The 25,077-nt window shown below is 45.4% G+C and overlaps 1 protein-coding gene across 1 annotated transcript; it reads left to right on the top strand.

Moving 5' to 3' along the window:
- The first annotated feature begins 448 nt into the window (after positions 1-448).
- Positions 449-24,380, top strand: GFRA4 (GDNF family receptor alpha 4). The gene is made up of 8 exons (XM_031943545.1): positions 449-506; positions 14,231-14,539; positions 16,171-16,248; positions 17,186-17,570; positions 17,653-17,762; positions 18,332-18,466; positions 18,601-18,740; positions 22,065-24,380. The coding sequence occupies exons 1-8, from the start codon at positions 449-451 to the stop codon at positions 22,182-22,184; spliced, it is 1,335 nt and encodes a 444-aa protein (XP_031799405.1). The 3' UTR covers positions 22,185-24,380.
- The last annotated feature ends 697 nt before the right edge of the window (positions 24,381-25,077 follow it).

Genomic DNA, 25,077 nt, shown 5'->3' with positions numbered 1-25,077 from the left:
GGGGCAGGGGCGGGGACGGGGGCGTGGCGGGGACGTGGAGCTGCAACGAGTCCTCACAGAGGCTGGGTGGAAGAGTGGGGGAGGCTTCGCGGCCCCTTTAAGACTGCTCCAGCTGTGCTGGGGTGGCGGACGGGACAGGAGCGCATCTGCCCTGGGCGCATAAGGCTGGGGGCCGGAGGAGAGTCCAGAGGGGGACGCGGGCTCTGGGCGCTTGGAGCGTGGCGTGGTGCTTTCGGAGGGGGCTTCCCGGGGCGGAGTGGGACGCGGAGCAGGGCCGTCCTGACAGAAGACGAGGGGACGCCTGGAGCAAGAGGAAGGCGCGGGGCCCGGGGCGCACGGAGAGCGGAGCGGCCCCGGAGGAGCCCCCTCGGCCGGGGCGTGAGGAGCTGCGGGGAGCGCAGCCGGGCTCGGAGCGAGGGGCTCGGAGCGGCGGCGGGATCCAGTCAGCATGGCAGAGGCTCGGAGCTGCCTCCTGTGCGCGCTGCTGCTGCTGCTGCTGCTGCTCGGTGAGTCCGTGCGTCCCCGAGGCCGTCCCGGGCTGCCTCCCGCTCCCCCTCCCCTTCCCCTGCCGTCCGGCAGGCCGGCTGTCTCCGCCTGAGCTTTCACTCTCGGGCTCCCCGGTCAACCCCCGTCCCCATCCCTTTCTCCCTGTCCATTTCCACGTCTCACTTTCCATCTCTGAAATGTTTCTGATTCCGTCTTCTGCCTGGGCTGAAAGGGGCACGGGACGCCAGCTCGGCCCACCGCCCCTTTCCACAGACCCTGGAACTGAGGCTTTGAGAAAGGAAAGAACTTGCTCAAGGTCATATTGAGAGTTAATGGTAAGGTCAGCATTCGAACTCAGCTCACCGGCCTTGAGACTCGTCATAATTTGTAGCATCTCTCTATTTCCAGTCTCTATTATTGATCCTACTTGTAAAGCGCTTAGCGCAGTTATCTGGAATATTGTTGTTCAGGTTTTTTTTTAATCAAGTCCAATTCTTCATAACACCATTTGGGGTTTTCTTGGAAAAGATACTGGAGTGGTCTGCTATTTCCTTCTCCAGCTCATTTTACAGATGAGGAAACTCAGGCAAACAAGGTTAAATGATTTGCCCAGGGTCACACAACTAGGAAATGTTCAGTTTCTGAGGTCAAATTTGAACTCGGGTCCTCCTGACTTCAGGGCTGGTGCTCTATCCACTGCCACTTAGCTGCCCCTAGGTAGTAAGTTTCTAAGATCAGATTCCAATTCTGAAAAATGAGTCTTCTTGTCTCAGGGCCCAGCTCATCGCCGCTAAGCTGCTCACTGAGATATAGTAGTAGAGTATTAATAAATGCTTATTTCTTTCTCCTTCCCTACCCACTCTCAAACGCTTTTCCTCTCTACCCTGCCTCCCCTTGTAATTCATTTATCTTCTCTTTCTACCAGTGCTGCCTCTGACTCTCCCCTTGTCTTATACTCTTTGCCTCTCCCTCCTTCCTTTATTCACCATTTTCCTCTTGTTCAGGTTTCCCCAAGTGTCCTTATCCTAGTAGGTGGTGGGCTTTCAGCTGTATGCCCTTGACCTGTATTGGTTCTGTTGAGGGCAGGGGGAAAGAGGAAACAGCCCTTCAGACCCTTTGGTTTCCTTCTAGTTTGGACAACAGCCTCCCTAGGAGGTCTGCTAAAACTGCCTCCCCCCTTCTGGAGGCAGAGTTTGCTGTGCTAGAGGCTGGGCAGCAGGTGCTTTTCAGACATCAAAAGATCAGAAGGCAGGCAGAGGATAGGTAGGTTACTGGGTCCACCTCCTCTGCCTGAAGGGTCTTAGCGATCGCCTCCATATCTCTTCTCCTGCTCTGATATTCCCCCACACTCAGGTAGAGGCTCCTAGTAGCTGGAGAAGGGGGCTCCTGTTTTCTGATTAGACTCTTTGTCTCTGGGTCTTTCTGCCTCTGCTGCCCTCTGTCTGAATGGCATCTTCCCAGGGGATGAGGGGAGACAAGAGTGGGGGAGGAAATCCTAGGTTCTCAGAACTGAAAGGTTCCTCAAAGTCTCATAGGGTTTAGCGCTGGGGAGTTTCTTGATTAGGATGCAGAAGTCCAGAAAGTTAAATTACTTGCCTGGAGTCACCCAGAAATAATTAGCAGAGCAATTATCAAGGTATTGATACCTCAAAGAAAGTCTCTGAGGGTTGAATGATGGGGAGATTTGAGTCCAGGGCCAAGCGACTCAAGCCTCAGATCAGGGGAGAGAAGTCAGAGGGACAGAGTCCGGGTGGGGGGAGACTCAGGCAGTCCAAGGAGGGCACCAGCTCCAGCTCTCTCTGTGAGGTAGGTGTTCTTCCCAGTTCACACATGTGGAAACCCCTGCAAGCATAAGAGCTAAGGGGCAGGGGCAGGCACAGGGGCAGGGACAGGGGTGGGGACGGGGCATGGCAGGGACGTGGAGCTGCAAGGAATCCTCCCAGAGGTTGGGTGCAAGAGTGGGGGAGGCTTCCAAGTATTCAGGACTCCAAATCTAATGCTTCTTCCCCCATACTTCTAGTCCAATCCCCAATCAAATGGGAAAATTTTTTTTCTGCACAATACTCAATATATAAGTAGTTTTATATATATTGGACATCCAGTAAATGTTAGTGTTAGTGAACTGAACAGCTCATCCAGCTTAGTGAACTCCAGGGATGGAGAACTTTCCCATATAAGGCAGAGCCTTCTATTTAGGGACCACTCTAATCTTTAAGAGTAAGCTCCAATCTTAGATTAGATCTAATCTAATCTTTAAGAAGGCTAAATCTTGTTCTCTGTTGCACCTTCCACACATTAATCCTCGTTCTACTCCTTGGGCCAAACAGAATGACTCCTTTCCTAAGAAAGAATGTAGGAGGTGGAGGGGAGGAGAGGTCAGTCTGCAAACTTTAATGGGTGTATGGTAGGCTTCATGGAGGAGGCAGCACTTGAGATTAGCTCTATAAGAAGAGGTGGAGATGAGGGCATAGCTGGCAAGGAATATAGTATGAGTGTAGTATAGAGGTAAAAGAAGTCTTGTAGTCTGGTATGGGAAGAATGGGAGGAGATAAGGCTGGGAGGGTAGGTTGTAGTGAGATTGTTCAAGGCCTTGACTGCCAGGGTTAGAATTTTATGTCTTATTTGGTAAGGAATGGGAGGGAAGGAAGAAGGGAAATGATGTAGACAGAATTATGGCTTCTGGAGATTATCTGAGCAGCTACAAGAAAGATAGATGGGAGAGAGGAGAGATGGAGGGGAGAGACTGCTCAGATTAGTAATACAATAACCCAGGCAAGGAGGAATGAGAGAACTGAGAGTTGTGGTGATGAGAGTTGGCAGGCAGGGAGGGAGGAAAGAGTTGCTCAAGAAGAATCTTCAAGTTCTGGCAACTAAGAGGAGGTGGTGAAGGAGACAGAAGAGGCTTATTAAATCCAAGTCCTCTATTAAGCCTCATCTTGTGCTGTATGTTTCTGGCGTGAGGAGACCTTTTTGGATCATCTTGCTTTGCGTTTCGCTTTGTGGGATCTACAAATGAGACACATGCATCATTTTGTGCTTTCATCCTTGGTGATTCCTTCACCCTCGTGCCAGATCCAAAGAGACACAGTGCTAAGTCAATCCCTTTCGTGACCAACAGTTCTAAATGTGGCCATCTCCTTCCCATCCCCTCCATGACTTTGTTTAAAAAAAAAAAAAGCTTTACCAGGTAAATGAGAGAAAATTTCAACCAGGCAAAATAAAATGAGACAAAGTTCAGAAAAGTCTTAACCACAGGAGCCTTGGTGCTCCCTATGTGCCACGGTGGCTGCAGACCGTTTTGATTAGACTGAGATTTCCCAGAGGAATTCCTACCTTGTTCCTTTCCTAGATCAAGCCTAAGGGAAAGCGATTTATTAAAGAAATGCTTTTATGAAGAACTCGGATGCCAGCTACTTTACAGATATTATCTCGTTTGATCTAAAGGGTTCTGGCTGGCAGCCCATCTTTCTTCTCAGGCTCCAGGTGCCATTGACATATAAAGACTCTTTTCTACATTAGAATGTTGCAGAGTGTTACACACCTGTCAGATTGGCTAAGATGACAGGAAAAAATAATGATGATTGTTGGAGGGGATGTGGGAAAACTGGGACATTGATTCATTGTTGGTGGAGTTGTGAACGAATCCAACCATTTTGGAGAGTAGTTTGGAACTATGCTCAAAAAGTTATCAAACTGTGCATACCCTTTGATCCAGCAGTGTTACTACTGGGATTATATCCCAAAGAGATTATAAAGAAGGGAAAGGGACCTGTATGTGCACGAATGTTTGTGGCAGCCCTTTTTGTAGTGGCTAGAAACTGGAAACTGAATGGATGTCCATCAGTTGGAGAATGGCTGAATAAATTGTGGTATATGAAAATTATGGAATATTACTGTTCTGTAAGAAATGACCAACAGGATGATTTCAGAAAGGCCTGGAGAGACTTACACGAACTGATGCTAAGTGAAATGAGCAGGACCAGGAGATCATTATATACTTCAACAACAATACTATATGATGACCAGTTCTGATGGATCTGGCCATCCTTAGCAACGAGATCAACCAAATCATTTCCAATGGAGCAGTAATGAAACTGAACCAGCTACGCCCAGAGAAAGAACTCTGGGAGATGACTAAAAACCATTACATTGAATTCCCAATCCCTATATTTATGCACACCTGCATTTTTGATTTCCTTCACAAGCTAATTGTACAATAATTCAGAGTCTGATTCTTTTTGTACAGCAAAATAATGTTTTGGTCATGTATACTTATTGTGTATCTAAGTTATATTTTAATATATTTAACATCTACTGGTCATCCTGCCATTTAGGGGAGGGGGGGGGGGGGGTAAGAGGTGAAAAATTGGAACAAGAGGTTTGGCAATTGTTAATGCTGTAAAGTTACCCATGTATATATCCTGTAAATTAAAGGCTATTAAATAAAAAAAAAAAATAAAATAAAAAAAAAATAAAACTCAAAAAAAAAAAAAAAAAAAAAAAAGAATGTTGCAGAGTGTTGAGAGCTTGGAGATCACCTAGGACAGGTTTTAATTCAGTTTCTACAAAAGCCATAGATTAAAAAATGTTTGTAAACTTGATGGGGGGAAAAGTACCTCTTTATTTTCACTAACCTTTACGGGCTAGCATTTTCTTCAATTAGAATTTTATTTTTATTTTTAAAAAGCATGTTTCTGGAAAGAGGTATCTAAGCTGTAGTAAATTGCCAAAGGATCTATGACACCAAAAAGGTTAAGAATCTCTGGACTATACTAACTCTCCCATCTTATAGATGGGTAAACTAAGGCTTAGAGAAGGGATTGATTTGCTCATGAGGTCACTAGTAAATTACAGAGATCTTGAGAAGAGTGAAGTTTTAAAACCCCATATCCAAGGAACTTTTTACTTATATTAAATGCTTTCCTTAATTTAATTCAATTGGCATTTATTAAGTGCCTGCTATGTGCAGAAAGTTACCACAGCAATAGTGATGAGATTGCCTTGGAACTGGAAGACCTGAGTCTCCTGCCTCTGATACCTCCTGGTTATATGGACCCTGGGCAAAACATTTAGCCCCTGTGCCTCAGTTTCCTTATTCGTAAAATGAGGAAGCTGGACATGAGAGCTTCTAAATCCATTAACCAAGAACTATGTCTGAGTCCTGCCTCTCATAACCCTGTCTGCATGGCTCTATAAGGCTGTGTGACCTTGTCTGCATGCTATTGTGACCCAAGTCACTTAACCTTTCAGGGCCACTAGACTTATAGGTCCTAAGGCTATAGTTGCTGACCTCTGCTGAAAGGTATCTCCTTATCCAGAATCTCCTATTCCAAAGAAACCCTGGCTTGATGCAACAACTGTTTTTTCTTTTGTCTCTTTTAATAATAATAGCTTTTTCTTTTTCAAAATACACAATGTAACAACTTCTTAACAACTTTGAGAGATTAGTAGTTGAAGGCATTATCTCCATTTCACAGATGGGTAAACTGAAGTACAGAGCAGTAAAATTATTTGCTAAGGTCAAAAGATTCATTTAAGTATGATATTGGTCATAGGTGCCTTCAAGTTCTGATTCTTTTCATTTTTCCCTCACCATCTATTTACTGCATTTCATTTAATTTTCTTCAACTTCCTCACCAATAAAGTAGAAGTGGGAGAGGAAGGGTAATGGCCCAGTTAATTACTATGGTCCCTTCCAGCTGCAACATCCTATGATTTTAGGATCACAAATATTTTAATCATATTTGTGGCATTGGGTTTAAGTCTGATCTTTGATGTATTAGTTCTGTGACCCGAGACAAGTCACACTCTCTCTGGAGCCAAGTATTGTCATCTGTAAAATTTAGGGATTGGAGTGGAAGATCTCTAATGACCCTTCTAGCCCTAAGGTTTTGGGATCCCGGGACAGCAGCAATAGATCGGGGATGTTTCCTTGGGGGAAAGGACTTGCCCATCCCTCTCCATGCCTGCAGACCAAGCAGCCTTTCTTTCTTTTTTTTAATTATAGCTTTTTATTTATGTACAATTTATATTTTTCAGCATTGACAATTGCAATACCTTTCGTTCCAATTTTTCTCCTCCTTCCCCCAGATGGCAGGTAGACCAATACATGTTAAATACAATATATGTATACATGTCCATACAGTTATTTTGTTGCACAAGAAGAATCGGACTTTGAAACAGTGTACAATTAACCTGTGAAGGAAATCAAAAATGCAACAAGCAGCCTTTCTTTTAACCAGCACTCATGAGGTCCCTCTCTCCACTTTTCACAGGGCTCCCTAAACTTCTGGGCATCTTTCATACCCTCCTCAGTAAGGTTCTTAAGAAATGTACCCACCATCTATCTAGTTCTCAGTTCTATTCAGCCAGTGCCCAGTGGTTCTCCCTTCCTGGTCCATCTGGGGTCTGTTTATCTGGTCCCACTTTAGGTGGGAAGAGCTTGAGGGGCCACACAGAAGCTTTTCCCTGGACGTGGTGAGGGCTTGGGCCTCGGATCTGAAGTAATTCTTTCATTAATTTTGTTAGTGCTCCTTCTCCCTGTTCCTCCTTCCTTTGTCCCAGGTTTTGAGTCATCCGCATCTGTCTGTCTGTCAGAGCAGATGGCTGAAATACTGCCTGGGTGGCAGGTTTCTCTGAAGTGGGATGTAGGGAAGGAAGAAGTGCATTCTGGGAATAGAGATTCTCCTCAGTACTTTCACTAGACCCCAAATACAAATGCCTACAAACCCAGCCATGTCTCAGTTGGGGAGGGAGGAGCCAGTGTGTGAGGTACTCTCTACTCAGGGGACCCTTTTTTGGGGAATTAGGAAATAAGACCAGATGATTAGCCTGGCCTTCTGGGCTGTGCTGCCTGAGCCTGGACTCCTCCCTCAAATCTGCTGGGTCACAAAGATGGGAGGCTGAGACTTATTGTCTTTCACCTTTTAGAGACACAGATCATAATCCAAAATGTTTGGATTAAGGATTAGTTAGAAATGATTTTAAACTGCTAGGCAGGATGGGTAATTAGAAACCTCTTTTGGGGGGCAGAGAGGAGTTAGGGAGGAGGGCGCTAGTTTTGACTTTCCTTCCCAGAGACACCAAATGAGGTCCATGAGATCTGTATCAGAATCCTTTTCTGGGACAGCGCCTGCCTGACTCATGGCATCAAAGGATGTAGAGCTGAGAAAGATCTTGGACAGCCTCCAAGTCCAGTCTGCTCATTTTACAAATGAGGAAACGGACTCAGCTAGGTGAAGTGACTTGTCCGAAGTCACACAAATAATATGTGGCAAAGCCGGAGTTTGAACCCAAGTCCCCTTATTCCAAGTCCAATGTACATTTTTTTCATCACCAAAGGAGGATTTCTTAGTTTTAATTCATTGTTGCTTAAATGTCTTGATTTCTGTCCAGCGCCCCCACCCCATGTTCATTCTTTCTGCTTCTTGTCTCTCTTTTTGTCTGTCTCCATGTTTCTCTCTCTCTCTCTCTCTCTCTCTCTCTCTCTCTCTCTCTCTCTCTCTCTCTCTTTGTCTTTGTCTCTATGTCTCTGTTTCTGACATTCTCTGTCTCTCTCTCTCTCTGTGTCTGTCTATCTTTGTCTCTATGTCTCTGTTTTTGACATTCTCTGTCTCTCTATCTCTCTCTCTGTACCTCTCTCTCTCTATCTCTGTCTTTCTCCCTCCCTACCCCCCCGCCCCCGTCACACACACAACTTCCTGGGCGTCCAGGGGACCCATCCAGATTGACCATCCAAACTCATCTTCTTTCATAGAAGCTGAGGGCTCCTTTGCCTTTTCTGTAGAGCTAAACCCTCCCTCACTTAAATCCAACTCACTTGCATGTCAGGGTCTCACCTCCCTGATGTCGTGGTGCTCTTCGAGAACAAACAACAAACAACAAAACAAAAACAACAGAGATCTAAATATGGGAGAAAAGGAAAGAGAGAATGAAACTGTACTCCACAGACTTACTTTTAGCATCTGCCTCCCTTTCCCCAGATTTGAGGAGGAGACAAACACAGTTCCTGCCCTTTGGAGAATATGCTTGTGGGTATAGAGAAATTGGGTTTGATAAGAAGGCAGGCTGGAAAGGGAAAAGACCATCTTTAGGGTTCCAGTGCCCTTAAGGGCTAATTTTTCCCCAGCCCTGGAAGTTTCTTCTCATTCTTGCCAGCTCCTTCTTGCTGCTCAACATTAGAAACCTGCCCCTTCCCCACCTCTTAGATCAGTGTTTCCATTGACATTAACAATCTGCTCTCCATTCTCTCCCCATTGGGAAAGGACTGATGAGCAGTAGTCCTCGAGAGCATTCTGGCAAATATGATATTTGGCTATGGATGTCAATCCTGGACACACCATCACAGTTTTCCTTCCTCCTTTCTCTAGGCTAGTGGAGAGGAACTTTTCAATCTCAATTTCTCTCTCCCTCCTCCATCCCTCTCTCCCTCTCTTTCTCCATTTTCCTCCCTCTTTCTCACATTTTTCTGTCTCTCAACTTTTCTCCTCTCATTAGTTCTCACCTTACTTCTAGGTTTGTTTCTTTCACTCTCCCCCTCTGCCTCAGTCTCTCTCCCTCCTCCTACCTCTGAAGGGATCTCAGATAACTTCCATCTAGTTGAATCCAAAGCTCTGGGTTTACATAGACCCATTTGTTTAATCTTGGGGAGTATCATTCACAAACACTCTTTGTGTCTTTTACTTGTGGGTGGGCTGTTCCCTGGAAACATCAGGATTGAGCTCATATTTAGATCCCTGTCATTGTCTGTCCTTCGTTCTCCAAGAACACCACAACATCAGGGAGGTGAGACCACGACAGGCAAGTGAGTTGGATTTAAGTGAGGGAGGGTTTAGCTCTCTACAGTAAAGGCAAAAGAAGGCAAAAGCTCTCTACAGCTTCCAGGAAGGCACTCAGGCTGACGTAACATCAAATAAGGAACCGAAATCAACTATTGAGCTAACATTGACTATATAACACAGGCCCTATTTAGCCTGACCAAAAAAATGCAGAGGATTTGTACTCATGTCCATGAGCAGCCAAGGCAACCTTCCTTCCCTTTCCAATGATCTCCATATCCCCTCGAGCCCCATGTACATCTTTCCAGCTTATTACCCTTCTACTGAAGTTCTTGTATAAGGAAAGATCACTCAGTTGCTAGTACTAAGTGGGAAACATAACCAACTCCTTTCTCCCGGACCTACATAGTTTCCCCAACTCTCACCTCCCACTGAAGGATAAAATATGCACTAACCCTGCTGCACTATAGTTCTGTCCCTTGCTGTTCCTTGACTTGAGTCCTCCTTGGACCGGGAACTCAGGATTGTCCAATTACCGGGGTCTTCATTGTCTTCTTTACCGGGGTCCTGTCTCCTGGCATCCTTGGAACTGGGGGATCCCCTGCTAATGTGGTTTCCTGGAGGGCCTCTTTGGCCATATGGAAGTACAGGCTTCCTTCTAGGAAACTAGAATGTCTATGCCTTCCCTTTTGCTTTCTCTCTGCTCATCCATTTGAGCTCCTGCTCTCCAACCCTTATTTTAAAGGGCAAGTCCAAGCCAAGGGTATTATTGGTCACATCATATTCTTAATGTGCTGTTAAAGGCAAAGGCACAGAGATGGGAAATGAATGCTGAATTCAGGGAAGAACAAGCTGACCAGGTGACTCAGAGTGGGTGAATGGAGAGTGTTCTGAAATAAGTTTCTTTTTCTGTCTCTGATATGTCCTCCCTCCCTCCCTTGTTTTCTGTCTGTCTGTCCCTGCCTGTCTCTCCGTCTCTTTCTCTCAGTCCTCCCTCTGTTTCGTAGGACCTTTAAAGAAGATAATTTTAGGCTGGATCTCTTAAAGGAGACTCCTGCACTACATACTCCCTTATTCTCCTTCCTATCTTGACTGTTATGCTAAGAACATCTGCTTCACCTTATACTCCATTCCTTCAATCAGATATTTTTTGAGTACCTACTATGTGCAGGGTTTAATGCAGATACATCAACATGTTCCAGGCACTCTCTTCAGTTCCCAGTCTGGTGAGAGAATAATACAGACAGGTAATTGTTACCTAAAGAATCAGAAAAAAGGGAGCTGACTACTGGCGGGCGGCCACCCCCTTCAGGTGGCATCTGAATGTAGTTTTGAAGGAGGGGTTGTATTTTGATGGGGTAACAATTGCTTTATTTTCCATGAAGGTCCTGAAGCAGAATATGGACCCAGCCTTGGCCCACCCCTATGCCCTTCTCAGGGATATGGGCACAAGACCTAGCATGGAGACTCTTAGAGCTAGAAGGTACCTCAGAGATTGCGTCATCCAATCCCTGATGAAATAAGATCTTCCTTCCTGTGTTCTGGTCAGGAGGCTGAGCAGCCCTGGCTTGGAGGCCTCTAGGGATAAGGAAGGGAAACACTTCTTCCTCCCCCCAAAAAGAGGCCACCCTTTTTTAGAACAGCTCTAGGTGTTAAGAAGCCTTTTCCTGACTTCAAACTTGAATTTCACAAGACAGCTCTTCAAATCCCTTCCTCAATGGATTTCTCTTCTGGTTAAATAAATACCCCATGTTCCTTCAATTCTTGCTTTTTGTTTTTTAACCCAGACCTCTGATTTTTTTTTTAAATTAAAGCTTTTTATTTCCAAAATATATAAATCAACAATTTTCAACATTCACTCTTACAAAACCTTTTGTTCTAATTTTTTCCCTCCTTTTCCCCCATCTTCTCCCCTAGACAGCAAATGATCCAATATATGTTAAATATGTGCAACTCTTCTATACATATTTCCACAAATATCAGATCTTTGATTTTAGAGTGAGCTCCTGGGAAGGATTCCTTAATCAGTACAGACCAACATCTTTTCTGCAATCTGGAGTCTTATGGAGTTGCTTGAGAACAAGGAGAGGTCAAATGATTTGCCCCAAATTACTCAGTGTATGGGGCCTTGAACCCTGGTGCTCATTGCCAAGGTCAGCCCTATATTCAATACGACACACCTGGCCTCTGTCAATTGTTCTTTATATGGCATGGTCCTTTTTCCACCCAGGCTGCTTTGCTCTGGATAAGTCCTAGCTTTTAATGGCCATTCTTCAATGGATACAATATTTTATATATGATCTGAGCAGGACAGAGTACAGTCTGGCCCTCATTTTCCTTATCTTGGACAATGCTTGTGGAGCTACCAAAGTTGGTATAGATGGTCCATCTCAGAATAAATGCTGGTTTCTTCAGCTGACATCTAGACAGATGGATTGGTGAGTGGATGGGAAAGGAGATGTCACTGCCCTGGTCATCTCCCTCCCTGCTCCACGCACAGATTCTTATTGGAAAATGCTCATTTTTATATCCCCTCCCCTTGTCACCTATGCACACCCTAAACATGGCCCATCCACCTGGTCCAATCATCTTTCCCAATCATCACATTAGGGGCTCACCAAGAGTAGGATCCTGCCTCTCCTCCCAAACAGAAGGGTTCTTGTGAATTGGTTCTGTTTCCTTTTGACGCTAAAGACCTGGACATACCTAAACTAATCTATTTATTTAGCGCTATACCAATCAGACTTCCCAAAAACTATTTTGGTGACCTAGAAAAAATAACAACAAAGTTCATATGGAAAAACAAAAGGTCAAGAATTTCAAGGGAATTAATGAAAAAAAAATCAAATGAAGGTGGCCTAGCTGTACCAGATCTAAAATTATATTATAAGGCAGAGGTTACTAAAACTATTTGGTATTGGCTAAGAAATAGACTAATTGATCGATGGAATAGGTTAGGTTCAAAGGACAAGACAGCCAATAACCTTAATTATCTAGTGTTTGACAAACCCAAAGACCCCAGTTTTGGGGATAAGAATGCATTATTTGACAAAAATTGCTGGGAAAATTGGAAATTAGTATGGCAGAAACTAGGCATTGACCCACACTTAACACATTCACAAGATAAGTCAAAATGGGTTCATGATCTAGGCATAAAGAATGAGATCATAAATAAATTGGAAGAGCATAGGATAGTTTACCTCTCAGACCTGGAAGAGGAAGGAATTTATGACCAAGAAGAACTAGAGATCACTATTGACTACAAATTGAAAATTTTGACTATATCAAATTGAAAAGTTTTTGTACAAACAAAACTAATGCAGGCAAGATTAGAGGGAAACAATAAACTGGGAAAACATTTTTACAGTCAAAGGTTCTGATAAAGGACTCATTTCCAAAATATATAGAAATTGACTCTAATTTATAAGAATCAAGCCATTCTCAATTGATAAATGGTCAAAGGATATGAACAGACAATTTTCAGATGATGAAATTAGAACTATTACTACTCATATGAAAGAGTGTTCCAAATCACTATTGATCAGAGAAATGCAAATTAAGATAACTTTGAGATACCACTATACACCTGTCAGATTGGCCAGAATGACAGGGAAAGATAATGCAGAATGTTGGAGGGATGTGGAGAAACAGGGACACTGATACATTGTTGGTGGAACTGTGAATACATCCACCATTCTGGAGGCAATTGGAACTATGCCCAAAAGTTATCAAACTGTACACCTTGATCCAGCAGTGTCTCTACTGGGTTTAACCCCAAAGAGATACTAAAAAGGAAAGGACCTGTATGTGCCAAATGTTTGTGGCAGCCCTGTTTGTAGTGGCCAAGCTGGAAAATGAATGGATGCCATCAATTGGAGAATGGTTGAGTAAATTGTGGTATATAAATGTTATGAATATTATTGCTCTGTAGAAATGACCAACAGGACGAATACAGAGAGGATTGAGTGAGACTTCATGAACTGATGCTGAGCAAAATGAGCAGAACCAGGAAATCATTATATACCTCAACAGCGATACTGTATGAGGATGTATTCTGATGGAAGTGGATTTCTTCAACAAAGACAAGATCCAACTGAGTTTCAATTGATCAAGGATGTACAGAAGCAGCTACACCCAAAGAAAGAACACTAGGAAATGAATGTAAACTGCTTGCATTTTTGTTCTTCTTCCCAGGTTATTTATACCTTCTAAATCCAATTCTCCTTGAGCAACAAAGAAAACTGTTAGTTCTGCACACATATATTATATCCAAAATCCACTGCAATCTATTTAACATGTATAGGACTGCTTGCCATCTTTGGGGAGAGGGCGGAGGGAGGGAGGGGAAAAATCGGAACAGAAGTGAGTGCAAGGGAGAATGTTGTAAAAAACTACCCTGGCATAGGTTCTGTCAATAAAAAGTTATTTAAAAAAAATAAAAAAAAAAATAAAGACCTGGACATAAAAGGTGGACATGTGGAGACCAATTTCAATGAGAATAGAATAGCAGTGTTAATTGAAGAGTTGGTTAGGCCTCAAGGAAAGAGACTGGTGTACTGGGTCTGCCTTCTTGGTGCTAACGATCACCTCCCCTCCTCTCTCTTCCCTTTTTTCCCTTCCCCCTTTTCCCCTCCCCTCCCTTCTCACCCCTTCTCTCTTTCCCCTTTCTTTCCCTTTCCTTTCTTCTATTCTTTCCCCTCCCCCCTTTTCTCCTCCCTTCCTTTCTCTCCTCTCCTCTTCCCTCCCCTCCCTTTCTTTCTTCTCCCTTCCCTTCTCTTCCTTTCTCTCCCCTCCCCCTTTTCTCCTCCCTTCCCTTCTCTCCTCTCCCTTCTTTACCCTTCTCTCCCCTCCCCTTTCTTTCCCTTCCCCTTCTTCTCTTCCCTTCCACTCTCCCTTTCCTTGTCTATCTATTGTCCCTGTCTCTCCCACTCCTGCTTTCCTCCTTTTTTTTCCTCCCTGTGGCCCAGAGACATGTTCTGGTTCTGGTTCCCTGAGCCCAAACCAAGACCCTGGACCAGAGGAAGAGCAGGACTGCCTGAAAGCCAGTGAGCATTGTGCCCGGGATGCCAGCTGCAGCGCCCGCCTCCGCACCCTTCGCCAGTGTGCGGCTGGAGATGGGGCAGCCAGGCTGGGGCCTGATGCCCGAAATCAGTGCCAGAGCACGGTCCAAGCTCTGCTGTCCAGTACTCTCTCTGGCTGCCGATGTCGCCGGGGCATGAAGCGGGAGAAGGACTGCTTGGGTGTGTACTGGAGCCTGCGCCACACCTTCCCGCAAGGTCAGTGTGGACCAGTCCTCTACCTAGAAGGTTGGGGTGGGCCAGGGGGCCCTCTCTCTGCCTGTGGCTCTGGCCTTTCCATCTTCCAGAGTCTCTCAGGCCCACTGCCTCCCGATATCACCATCCAAACAGATAGCCCTGACTCCGCTCTAGCTTTCCTCTTCTTCTCTGCTATTTTTCTCACACTCTGGCTAATTTTTGCTCTTAAAACAGGCTCATTCCCTCTTTTAAGCTATTGCCCACCACTCTTCACTCATTTCTTCCATTCATTCTGGCCAAACTCACGATCCCTGTCTTTAGAAAACCTCTTTTCATTAAGCTTCTCCTCCCTTCATTTTCAATGCAAATTTCTTGTTGTTCCTCTGTCTGTCCAGCCCTGGGCCTGTGGCTGTGGAAGATTTAGATGGGAGCAGATCCAAAGCTACCCTCAGGGACCTCACAGTCAGGGAGAGACAGAGAAGGAACAGACCCAGGAGCCAGCTTTGGGGAACTCACTGCTGGGGGTACCGTGGGGAACAGAAAAGGAAAAGATCTGGGATCTGTCTGTTGGAGATCTTACAACCCTGCCCGCTCAAAAAACAAAATGGAAAAATATGTCCTGGAGAAGATCTGCCCTAAAGAGTTTGAAGTGCTAGCATATGGAAGAAGGATTAGAATGGTTTTGATTTGCCTTGAAAGGCAGACTCAGAAGCAATGATAACTGCCATTTATATAGCTTTTTACTGCATTTTACATGTGTTTGTTTGATCATTTAAAAATAGCCCTGTGGTTGATGAAGGTTCTAAAAGTATCATCATCCCCATTAGGGCACCACTGAGGCTCAGAAAAGTTAACTGACTTGTCTCTATTCAAACAGTCCCCAAGTGTTAGGGGAGGGAATACAGGTCTTTCACTCCCCCCAAAAAATGTTAGTGGGAGGATTCAAATCCAGGTCTTTCCTATTCCTCTGCTAGCATGTTATGCCCTTCCAATAGAGAGAGTGTCAGGAGATTTTGTCTTCAGATAAAAACAAATATTCTAAAAAGAATACCCAATGTGTTGTCTTAGTAAGGAGTTCCCTGTCCTCTGAAGTCTCCAAGCAGGGAAGAGTAAATCACTTGTAAGGGATATTAATGATATCCATATTTAGGGAGTAGGAAAAGGAAGGTGAATCAGCAAAGAAAAAAGTTTTTAGGAAGAGAGAATAAAGACAGAACCTTCTGCCCCTATATGAAAGGAATATCTAGGGATAGAGTTGTCAGTAATTGCCAGATGCTGGAAAGAGGTCAAGGATGAGAATTCAGAAGAGCTCATTGGATTTGATGTGCCTTCCTCGAAACACATTTGGGAATATATTGGGATTCAATGTTTCCTTGCTAAGTCTATGTGTTCCCAGCTTTTCCTTCAATCCAGGACTTCCCAGAGAAGTACCTCTCTCCCTCTGTGTCTGCTATTCAGGGTAGGTTTGGGGAAGACTCAACCAGAGTGGGAGGAGGTGGTTTAGAGCTCTGAGCAAGACAAGGATGATCACAACAAAAGGATGACAGATTGGGTGGGGGGAGGCAGGACACACACCACCTCAGAAGCTCGGAATCTCTTTGCTCATCTCTTGCTATCTCTTTTCCCTCTTCTCTCCCCTCTATGAATTCAAGGAATGATGCTAGAAAGTTCCCCTTACGAGCCTTTCGTTAGAGATCTGGACTACGTTGGATTGGCAGCTATTACGGCAGGTACTCGCCCCACCGAAGCCCTCAGCCATCCCTGAGAACCCAAATGACCTCCAATCTCCCCCATCCCACCCCCAATAGCTGTCCCCAGGACTACCAAGTTCAGAGAACACCTAACTTTCCTCAGGCCACTGATGGGGGGGGGTCCCTCCTGTCCTTGCAGGCCAAACATCCTCCTTTCCCCTCCCCTATTCTTTGTCAGAAGCAAAGAGTCACCTGGGGGAGTATTTTAAAGTTACTTGAGGAAGACCCGAGTCCAATTTGGCCTTAGTATAGTACTTGGCACACGGTAGGCGCTATATAACAATGCTTCTTCCCTCCTTTTTTCACTGCTGGGAGATCTCTCAGTGATGGAGCCAAGAACAGCCAGTGTTGGGGAAAGGCAGTCTGCTTTGTGGATTGTTCACTTCTTATTATTCATTAAAAAATACTCTGTCATTGGGATCTTCCGGCCCAGTTCTTAAGCTCTTTTGGTGCCATGGGTTTCAGTCTGGTGAAGTTTAGAGCCCCCTTCTCTGAATGATGCTCTTAAATGCATCAAATACGTAGGATTCCCAAAGAAAACGATTATATCGAAATATTGTAATTAAAATATTTTTTCAACATCAAGTCAGTGAATCCCCAGTGAAGAAACCCTGATTTAAGATTTGGAGTAAGTGTTCGGCTCCCCCCTCTTTGGGAATGATGCGCCTTTGGCATCAGTCCATCAGCTAACGTCCGTGGGATTTGCCCAACTGGCCCCGCGGATAATCCGCTCTTGCAGGCAGTTTACCCGGCCTGTTCTGTTCTGATCGCTAGTCGTTGGAAAATGGCACCGGGCTCCCCGGCTCCGCTGGGGCCCACACCTAGCACGAAGCTTCCCGCCCCGGAGGAGATGCTTTTCGGGGAGCCGGGGGCAGCTTGTAACTGGCCTCGCCCCGCCCCCATCTGTTCGACCCAGGGTCCGAGGGCGAGAGCTCGTCCCCGCGGGGGAACCGCTGCCTGGACGCGGCCAAGGCTTGTAACGTGGACGGCCTGTGCCAGCGGCTGCGCGCCGACTACGCGGGCCTGTGCCTGCGAGCCGGCGCCCGCGGCTGCCCCCGTGCCCGCTGCCACCGGGCCCTGCGCCGCTTCTTCGACCGGGTCCGGCCGGCGCTCAGCCACGCGCTGCTCTTCTGCCCCTGCGGGCCCGGGGACGCGGCGTGCGCGGAGCGCCGGAGGCAGACCATCGTGCCGGCCTGCTCCCACGGCCCCGGCCCCCGGCCCGCGGCCCGCGCCGCCCCCGCCGCCGCCCAGCCCAACTGCCTGGCGCCGCTGGACGCTTGCCGCCGGAGCTACGTCTGCAGGTGAGCCGGGGGCGGGCGCGGCCCGGGGAGGCCCGCGGAGCGCGGCCGGTCCGAGCCCAACGTTGTCCTCGGCTCCCACCAGGTCCCGGCTGGCCGAGTTCCAAGCAGCCTGCAGGCCGTCCCTGCTCACCTCCAGCGGATGCGTCCACGAGGATTCTCCCGGCTGTCTGTGGGCCTACACTGGCATTGTGGGTATGAGCTACAGTCTACGCGGGCATCTGGGCAGGGAGCTTAATGTATGTGTTTGACGTGGGTATAGGAAGAAGGGAGCGGCTACCGCAGCCTGCGGGATAAAGGGAGGGAAGAGCGGCCACAGAGAACCTTTTGGGCGAGAGGATGGGAGGGGCAGGGTGTTTTCACTGAGGCCCTAAATTTGGGAGTCTTGCCTGCATCTTTCTTGTACAAAGAAATTGAGCGCGGCTGTCACGGGGATGTAGTTGAGCTTCCTCCTGAGGCATCTGGATGGGATGGAGGGTGTGTCTACACAGGCAAAGGGGTGTTGGAAAGGGGGCATTTATATGGAGGTCCTGAACACAAGTGGGTGTCCATCCTAAGTAGGAGGATAGAGCGTTGAATAACCTGGGAAGGGACTCCCTGCATGAGCATCCTGCGGGTTGAGAGAATGGGCAAGTTGGACAGCTGCGGAGTTTGTATGTGTCTGGGGTGCTTATGGGTGAATGTCCTAGAATCTGGTCAGGCATCCTGGATGTAGAGAGCGGGACACCTCAGGGGACAGGGAGCCTTTTTTCTTCTCTTCCCAGGGACCCCCATCACACCCAACTATGTGGACAATGTAAGCACTGCCGTGGCTCCGTGGTGTAGCTGCAGCTCCAGCGGGAACAGGCTTGAAGAATGTGAGACCTTCTTGGGGCTCTTTGTGGAGAACCCCTGTCTCCGTAAGTGCTCTGAATCTAGAGGTGGGGTCTGGGGGATGGGACAGAAGAGGTTGGTGATGACAGGAGACAGAACTGAGACCTCGAAGAGAAGGGGTTCAGATCCTGCCCTCAATATCCCTCTTCTTTCTCACCAGAAAATGCTATACTGGCTTTTGGCAATCAGACAGCCCTAAGCTGGGGCTCCTCTGTCTTTCCACCTGGAACATATCTGCAAGAATCCCCTGGGCCCGGACGCAGCCTCTTCAACCAATTGAAGCCCCCACAGCCCACCCGGGTATGAATTTCCAGAGTCTTTTCAGGCTCTAAGTCTCCCTCACAAGCTTCCCAGCATCCCCACCCTGACCTCCCCTCCCTCTTCAAAGAATTACCTTGTTCCCAAGCAGTCTGAAACCTCTAAATTGCAGCTCATCCTAAACCAGGACTGACCTTTTACTTGGTTTTAAAAATTAAATTTAATTTATTTAAGATGTTTCCCCAGTTATATGCAAGACAATTTTTTTTACATTTATTTTTATTTCTTTTTTTTTTAGTTGGTAATTTTTAAAATTTATTTAATAGCCTTTTATTATTTACAGGATATATATATGGGTAACTTTACAGCATTAACAATTGCCAAACCTCTTGTTCCAATTTTTCACCTCTTACCCCCCACCCCCTCCCCCAGATGGCAGGATGACCAGTAGGTGTTAAATATATTAAAATATAAATTAGATACACAATAAGTATACCTGACCAAAACGTTATTTTGCTTTTACATTTATTTTTTAAAAATTTTGAGTTCTAGGTTCTTTCCTTTATTCCCACCTACAGTTAAGAAACCACATATGAAGTTATTCAAAACATTTCCATAAAAGTCAAGTTGTGAAAGAAAACAGAGATTTTCCATCCTAATGAAAATAAAAACCCTCAAGAAAAATTAAGTTTCTTTTTGAAAGAGAAAGATACAGACACAAAGGCTGTGTTTCAGGCTGTACTCAGACACAATCAGTTCCTACTGTGGGTATGGACGGGATTTTTCATTTCAGAATAGTCATGGATGATTGTACTATTGAGAATAGCAAAGTCATTTACAGCTGGTCATTCCAGAACACTGGAATTACTTTGTATATAGTACATTTCACTTTGCTTGAGTTCGTAGAGGACCTTCCAGGTTTGTTTTTTTTTTTTTTTCCTGAGAGCATCCTGCTTATCATTTCTCATAGAACAATAATATTCCATCACAAACACATACTGCAGTTTTTTGAGCCATTCCCCAATTGATGGGCATCCCCTCAATTTCCGATTATTTTTGGCCCTGAGAAGAGAGCTGCTATGATTATTTTTGTACATCTATGACTTTTACTTGGGAAGCTTTAGCCCCTTCTGTGTATCTCTCCTTCCTTCCTTTCCTCCGTTTATCCGTCCTTGCCCCCCCATTGTCCTCCTTTGATTTATTTCAATCAAAATGTGTTAACCATTCACTATTTCCTATGTTCTGTGCTCCTTCTGGGATCACAAAAATGCCATTGACAGAGTTTCTGCCTTGAAAGAGCTTATAATCTAATAGCCAGCCTATGACATGCAATTAAGTAAATGTGATACAAGGGAAATTATGATGAGTGCAAAGTGCTCCAGGAAAACCTAAGGAAGAGAGGTCTCTTTTACAAGTAGAGAGGTGATAGATAATTGTGGGAGACTTTGATTGATGGAGATGAGGAGAAGTGGAAGAGGGAACATGAGGGTACGAGCAGATGTTCAGGAGAGAGAAGAGGATGAGATAAATGGAGGGACAGAAGTAATGCAAATGGAAATTAATACAAATTTAAACTGGAAAGGAATAGGGTGGAACTGCTTAGTGGAGGATCTGACCTACCAAACTCAGGAATATGTGTTTATACTGACAATCTACAGGGAGCCACTAAAGCTTTTGCTTAATGTTGTGGAGACACTTTGGGATTTGAAATAATCCTTATGCCCAAAGACAGATTAAATGACCCAAGAAAGGGAAGACTTAAATGTATCAAGAATTTAAATGCGTGAGCTGGGGCTGAACCCTCGACTATCTCTATCTGTAGCCTCTGTCCCCCAAATGGTCCATCCAGATCTCCTTTTAGTTTTAATCCCTTTTAAAATCCCTGTCCATTCCCTTCCCTTCTAGGACTGATACCTTGGGTCAGTTCCCCCAGAAGCTTCTGTCCTCTTTTGAATAACACAATATATAGGTTTAATGATTATCTTATTATCTTCTTCCTTCCCATCTGTAGTCTTTCATTCTTCCACATATTAAATATGTAAATAAGTATTTTGTTCCCAGGGAAAATTTAACATTCTGTCTTCATAAAGGAAGTCTCCGATATCCAGACATATGAGAGAGAATTTGACCTCTCTTCTCCACTGGGTGGCTCCTGCTCCCTTCCTGCACCCCTCTCTTATGTAATGTTGGAACAGAGGCAGTCTAGCTCCACCCTAGTGTTTGAGTGAGGAAGGGGACCCTTTCCAGCCTTCAGTCATGAATGGGAAGGGAGGGTTGTGTGTTTAGACTTCAGATGAAGTTTCAGATACTGTCCCTTACCAAGCAGGTAGGTGGTACTATGGAGACAGCACCAGCTCTGGGATAGGAAAAATTTGTGGTACAATTTGCTCTCAGGAGCTGACACAGGATGCTGTGGCATCCTGGGCATTTCACTTCACCCCGATTTCCTCAGTTGTAATATAAGGTACAATGATAGCACCTACCTCACAGGGTTTTCTGGAGCATCAAATGAAATAATATTTGTAGCATTTAACACAATACCTGACAAACGGTAGGTAATATATAAAGCTTATTTCTTGCCCCTTATAAACACATACTACATATTTCCAATTTTCCAATTACATATTTTCCTAATTCCCAAATTAAGAATTGGGATTATAAATTAGGATATTCCCAAAGTCTTGGTACATTTTTAAGGTAATAAAGGTTACAGCTGCGCTTAAGACTTGAAACCTCCTGTACATACCCTGCCCCATCACCTCTTATTTACCTAGTCCCACTTCTTCGTGCCTTCCCTCCATCCTCCAAGAAGCTGCCAATATCACGTTCATGAAGGACAGTTTTGACCACTACCCCCACTCTCAAGAATCTTCCATGACTGTATGTTGCCTGTAGGATGAAGTACAAACTTCTCAGCCTGTCACTTAAAGCCTTCCTTTCTCACTCCGCCCCGGCTGTCTCTTCGGATCAATCTCCCATTACTTCCACTTCCACTTCCACACACTATATTCTAATCTGACCAGTTTTAACTTATTCACCTCTTAACCCCATCATATCTGTCCCTAACCTCCAGGCCCCTGCACAGAGCAGAATGCATTGCCTCATCGTCAGTCTGTCCACCACTTTCTAAGAGAACCCTTTTCTGCTTCCAGGATTGTTAGTTCTTCCTTCTCAAATAATCAGTTTTTTTGAAAATTTAAAAATTTTTTGATTTTACTTATCTGTATTCAAGTTATCCCTTCTTCCCCTGAGTGTAAACATCTTGAGAGGAAGACCTGGATTTTTGGCTTTGTACTTGTAACCCCCAGAGCTTGCCGTTGGTAGATGCTTAATAAGTGTTTGATTGAGCTCCTCTCTCCCTTGCAGGTATCAGGTGAAAGCAGGCCTTCTACGGGGGGCTCTCCGAGGTTTTGGGGAGCTCCAGGCTTGACTCTCCCCAGGGATCAACTGTTCCTTACAGTGCTGGCCCTCTGGTTGTTGCCTTGACTAGGCCAGCTGGCAGAAGACAGAATGAATGATCTTGTTTGTATCCATTCTTTCCCAGTGGGATGGCGTAGTGGGATGTGAGTCAAAGAGAAACAGGGACGTAGGGGGGTCGCCCTTGAATTGTCCCTGACCTTCTCTAACTTCAGATCTCTACTGGTCTGTGATCCAGACCCTTCCTGCCCTTCTCTCTTGACCCAGTACAAAGAGGAAGAGCTGGGGGACTTTGGGGAATGACTCGGAGGGCGGAGAAGACATCCCATCCTGGAGACGCTGGATTGGAAATGCTCAGAACCACTTGCCTCCTCTCCTGGGGGCTGGCCTTAATTCTTGGACTCTGAGGTCTAGAACTGGAACTTAAAACCCCTTGAGGGCAGGGGCTGCACACAGTAGGCAATTAATAAATGCTCATTGATTGAAGTGATAGGCTAGCAGGATTTGAGAACTGCAAGGCGTTCTGGAGATCATAGAATCCAGTTTCCTCATTTTATAGATGAAGAAGATGAGACCCGTGGCTTTGGTGTAATGCATAGAGCTGTGGCCAGTCAGGAGATCCAGGGGAGTATCGTCCCTGCCTCTCATTAGCTGTACAATTCTGGGCAAGTCAATTGCACTCTTGGACTCAATTTCCTCATCTTTAAAATGGGGGCATAAGCTTAAATTTAGATAAATCTTAGAAATTAAAAAAAACTTTTTTTTTTTAATTTCTCTTACCTCTATAGTCCTATGACCTAATTACAATTCCCACTTCACAGGACTGTTGTGAGGAAAGTACTTTGTAAACATATAAGCTCAACAGAAAACAGCTATTTTGAACCTGTTGGGAGGAGAGTGGGGGACAGCCTGCTGGTACATGTCTTGAAAAGGCATTTGCACAAATAGAAGGCAGGGGAGGCAGGTATAGACAACAGTTGCCCTGAAAAAAGATGGGGGGTTTTGGTCGTCACTGTGAGTCAGCAGTGTGACATGGCAGACAGAAATGCCACATTAGTCCAAACTGCATTTAGGGGGACCCAGCCTCCAGGACAAAGGTGGGGGTGGCCCCCCAGGGCTCAGCCCGGCTAGGGTCCCTCTTCCCCCGTCTGGAGGAGGGTGTTAGCTTCTGGGCACAACATTTTAGGAAAGACACTGATGAGCTGGAATAAGTATAAAGGAGGGTGGATGGGATTGACTTGGAAAAAGGGATTAGTTTGAGTCTGCTCATTGGCAGAGAGTGGGCAGAGTGGGGGGCAGATTTCAGTTTATATTAAGGAAAAACAAGTGATTCTGCTCACGAAAAAAGGGAATGGGCTATGGGTATGATTAGAGTATCCTTTGTCACCGGACTTTTAAAAAGCATAAGCCAGATGACCACTGTCTGTGATGTTTTAGAGAGGCCCTATTTAAGGACTGGCTGCAGTAGAGACCCCCAAAGTCTCTTCCAGATGGCAGAAGTGGTAAGATATTGGGCTAGGAGAGTGAGCCACTCGTCTCCTTTTTGAGGCAACTTCTCTGAGTGGTGTGGGATAAAGAAGAAAGGGGGAAGAGAGGGATGTAAGGTGCACCTGGGAGGAAATACTGGCACTGATCCAGTGAAAGGTAAAGCTGAGGGGGGGGGGGATAATATTAAAATAGAACACTTGTAATTTTAAAATTTGTTCTTTCTAGGAGGTTTTTTTGTATGGGGGTGGATGTTTTTATTTTTAAAGCACAAGGATTTTTTTAACCTTTTGTTTTTGTTTTAAATTCAGGGACTTTTTTTCTTTAAATAAAGAAAATAAAAGTCTTAGCACTTTAAATAAAGTAGAATCAAATCAAGGCAACAAATGATAAGATACAATGCCAGTCCATCCAATAGTGATTTGTATTACATCTCGTGCCATTTAATTTCATTAGTGCTTTAATGTGTTTTCCTCTGAACAGCCACATCAGATGATCAGGGCAGTGGTTATTATCTCCTATTCACTAATGGGGTAACTGAGACCTAGTCAAGGAAGTGATTTGCTCTGTGACCAAGTGAGTCATGGCAGGAACTAGGACAAGTCCTAGTCTTTCCAACACACTGGGTTTTCCCTGTGAGACTTGGACCTCCATCTCTCTCACACTCCCCAGATCCCTTCTGAATGGTCACACATGGGCCCCCAAACTCACCTGCCCAAAGGCAGGACTTTCTGAGAGCTGGTGCCAGTTCCATGTACGTGGGGGACTTCTAAGCTCACCTGCTCAGGTTTCTCTGTCTTTCTCCTCCATTCTGTCTCTTGTCTTGTCTTGTCTTGTCCTCTGTCTGTCTACTTCTTTACCTAGGTATCTGGCTATCTGTCTCTTCCAGTCTTTTCTCCTTTCTCTTTCTTTCCTCCCTCCTCCTCTCTGTCTTTCTCCCTGTCTTTCCTTCCCCCCTTTCTCTCTGTCTGTCTTTCTTTCTTCCTCTATCTCTTTTCCTCCTTCCTCTCTCTCCCTCCTCCTCTTTTAGTCTATCTCTTTCTCCCTCTCTCTTTTCTTCCTCTCTGTCTCTATTTGTCTTTTCCCCTCCTTCCTCTATCTCCCTCCTCCTCTCTTAGTCTCTCTCCCTGTCTCTCTCTCCCTCTGTCTCTTTCTTTCAACTCTCTGTCTTTGTCTCTCTTTCTTTCCTCCTTCCTCTGGTTGTCTCTCCCACCTCCTCTCTTGATCTCTCTCCCTCCCTCCACACACAGACAGTTTCTTATTCCCAGATGTGTGTTTGGGGTAATCATGCTCCCCCGGGACAGCCTTGGGAAAACAATCAGAGCTAATTTTTATCTTGTGCTTATTTTCTGTGGCAAGCACTGTGCTTCTTATTATAATTCTATTTGATTATTACAACAACACTGGAAGATAGGTGCATGAGGAAATTGAGGCAAACACAAGTTAAATGACTTGTCCTGAGTCACAGAGCTAGCAA

Source organism: Sarcophilus harrisii, chromosome 6, assembly GCF_902635505.1.
Source record: "Sarcophilus harrisii chromosome 6, mSarHar1.11, whole genome shotgun sequence".
NCBI lineage: Eukaryota > Metazoa > Chordata > Mammalia > Dasyuromorphia > Dasyuridae > Sarcophilus > Sarcophilus harrisii.
The sequence above is the reverse complement of the archived record's forward strand: the minus strand, read 5'-3'. Positions and strand labels throughout refer to the sequence as shown.

Bases quoted from the DNA above. Each gene is read 5' to 3' on its own strand.
- GFRA4 (XM_031943545.1), top strand. From the start codon at position 449: ATGGCAGAGGCTCGGAGCTGCCTCCTGTGCGCGCTGCTGCTGCTGCTG. The intron at 17,571-17,652 runs GTGAGCCGGGGG...GGCTCCCACCAG, and splicing joins CGCCGGAGCTACGTCTGCAG to GTCCCGGCTGGCCGAGTTCC. The intron at 18,467-18,600 runs GTAAGTGCTCTG...CTTTCTCACCAG, and splicing joins TGTGGAGAACCCCTGTCTCC to AAAATGCTATACTGGCTTTT.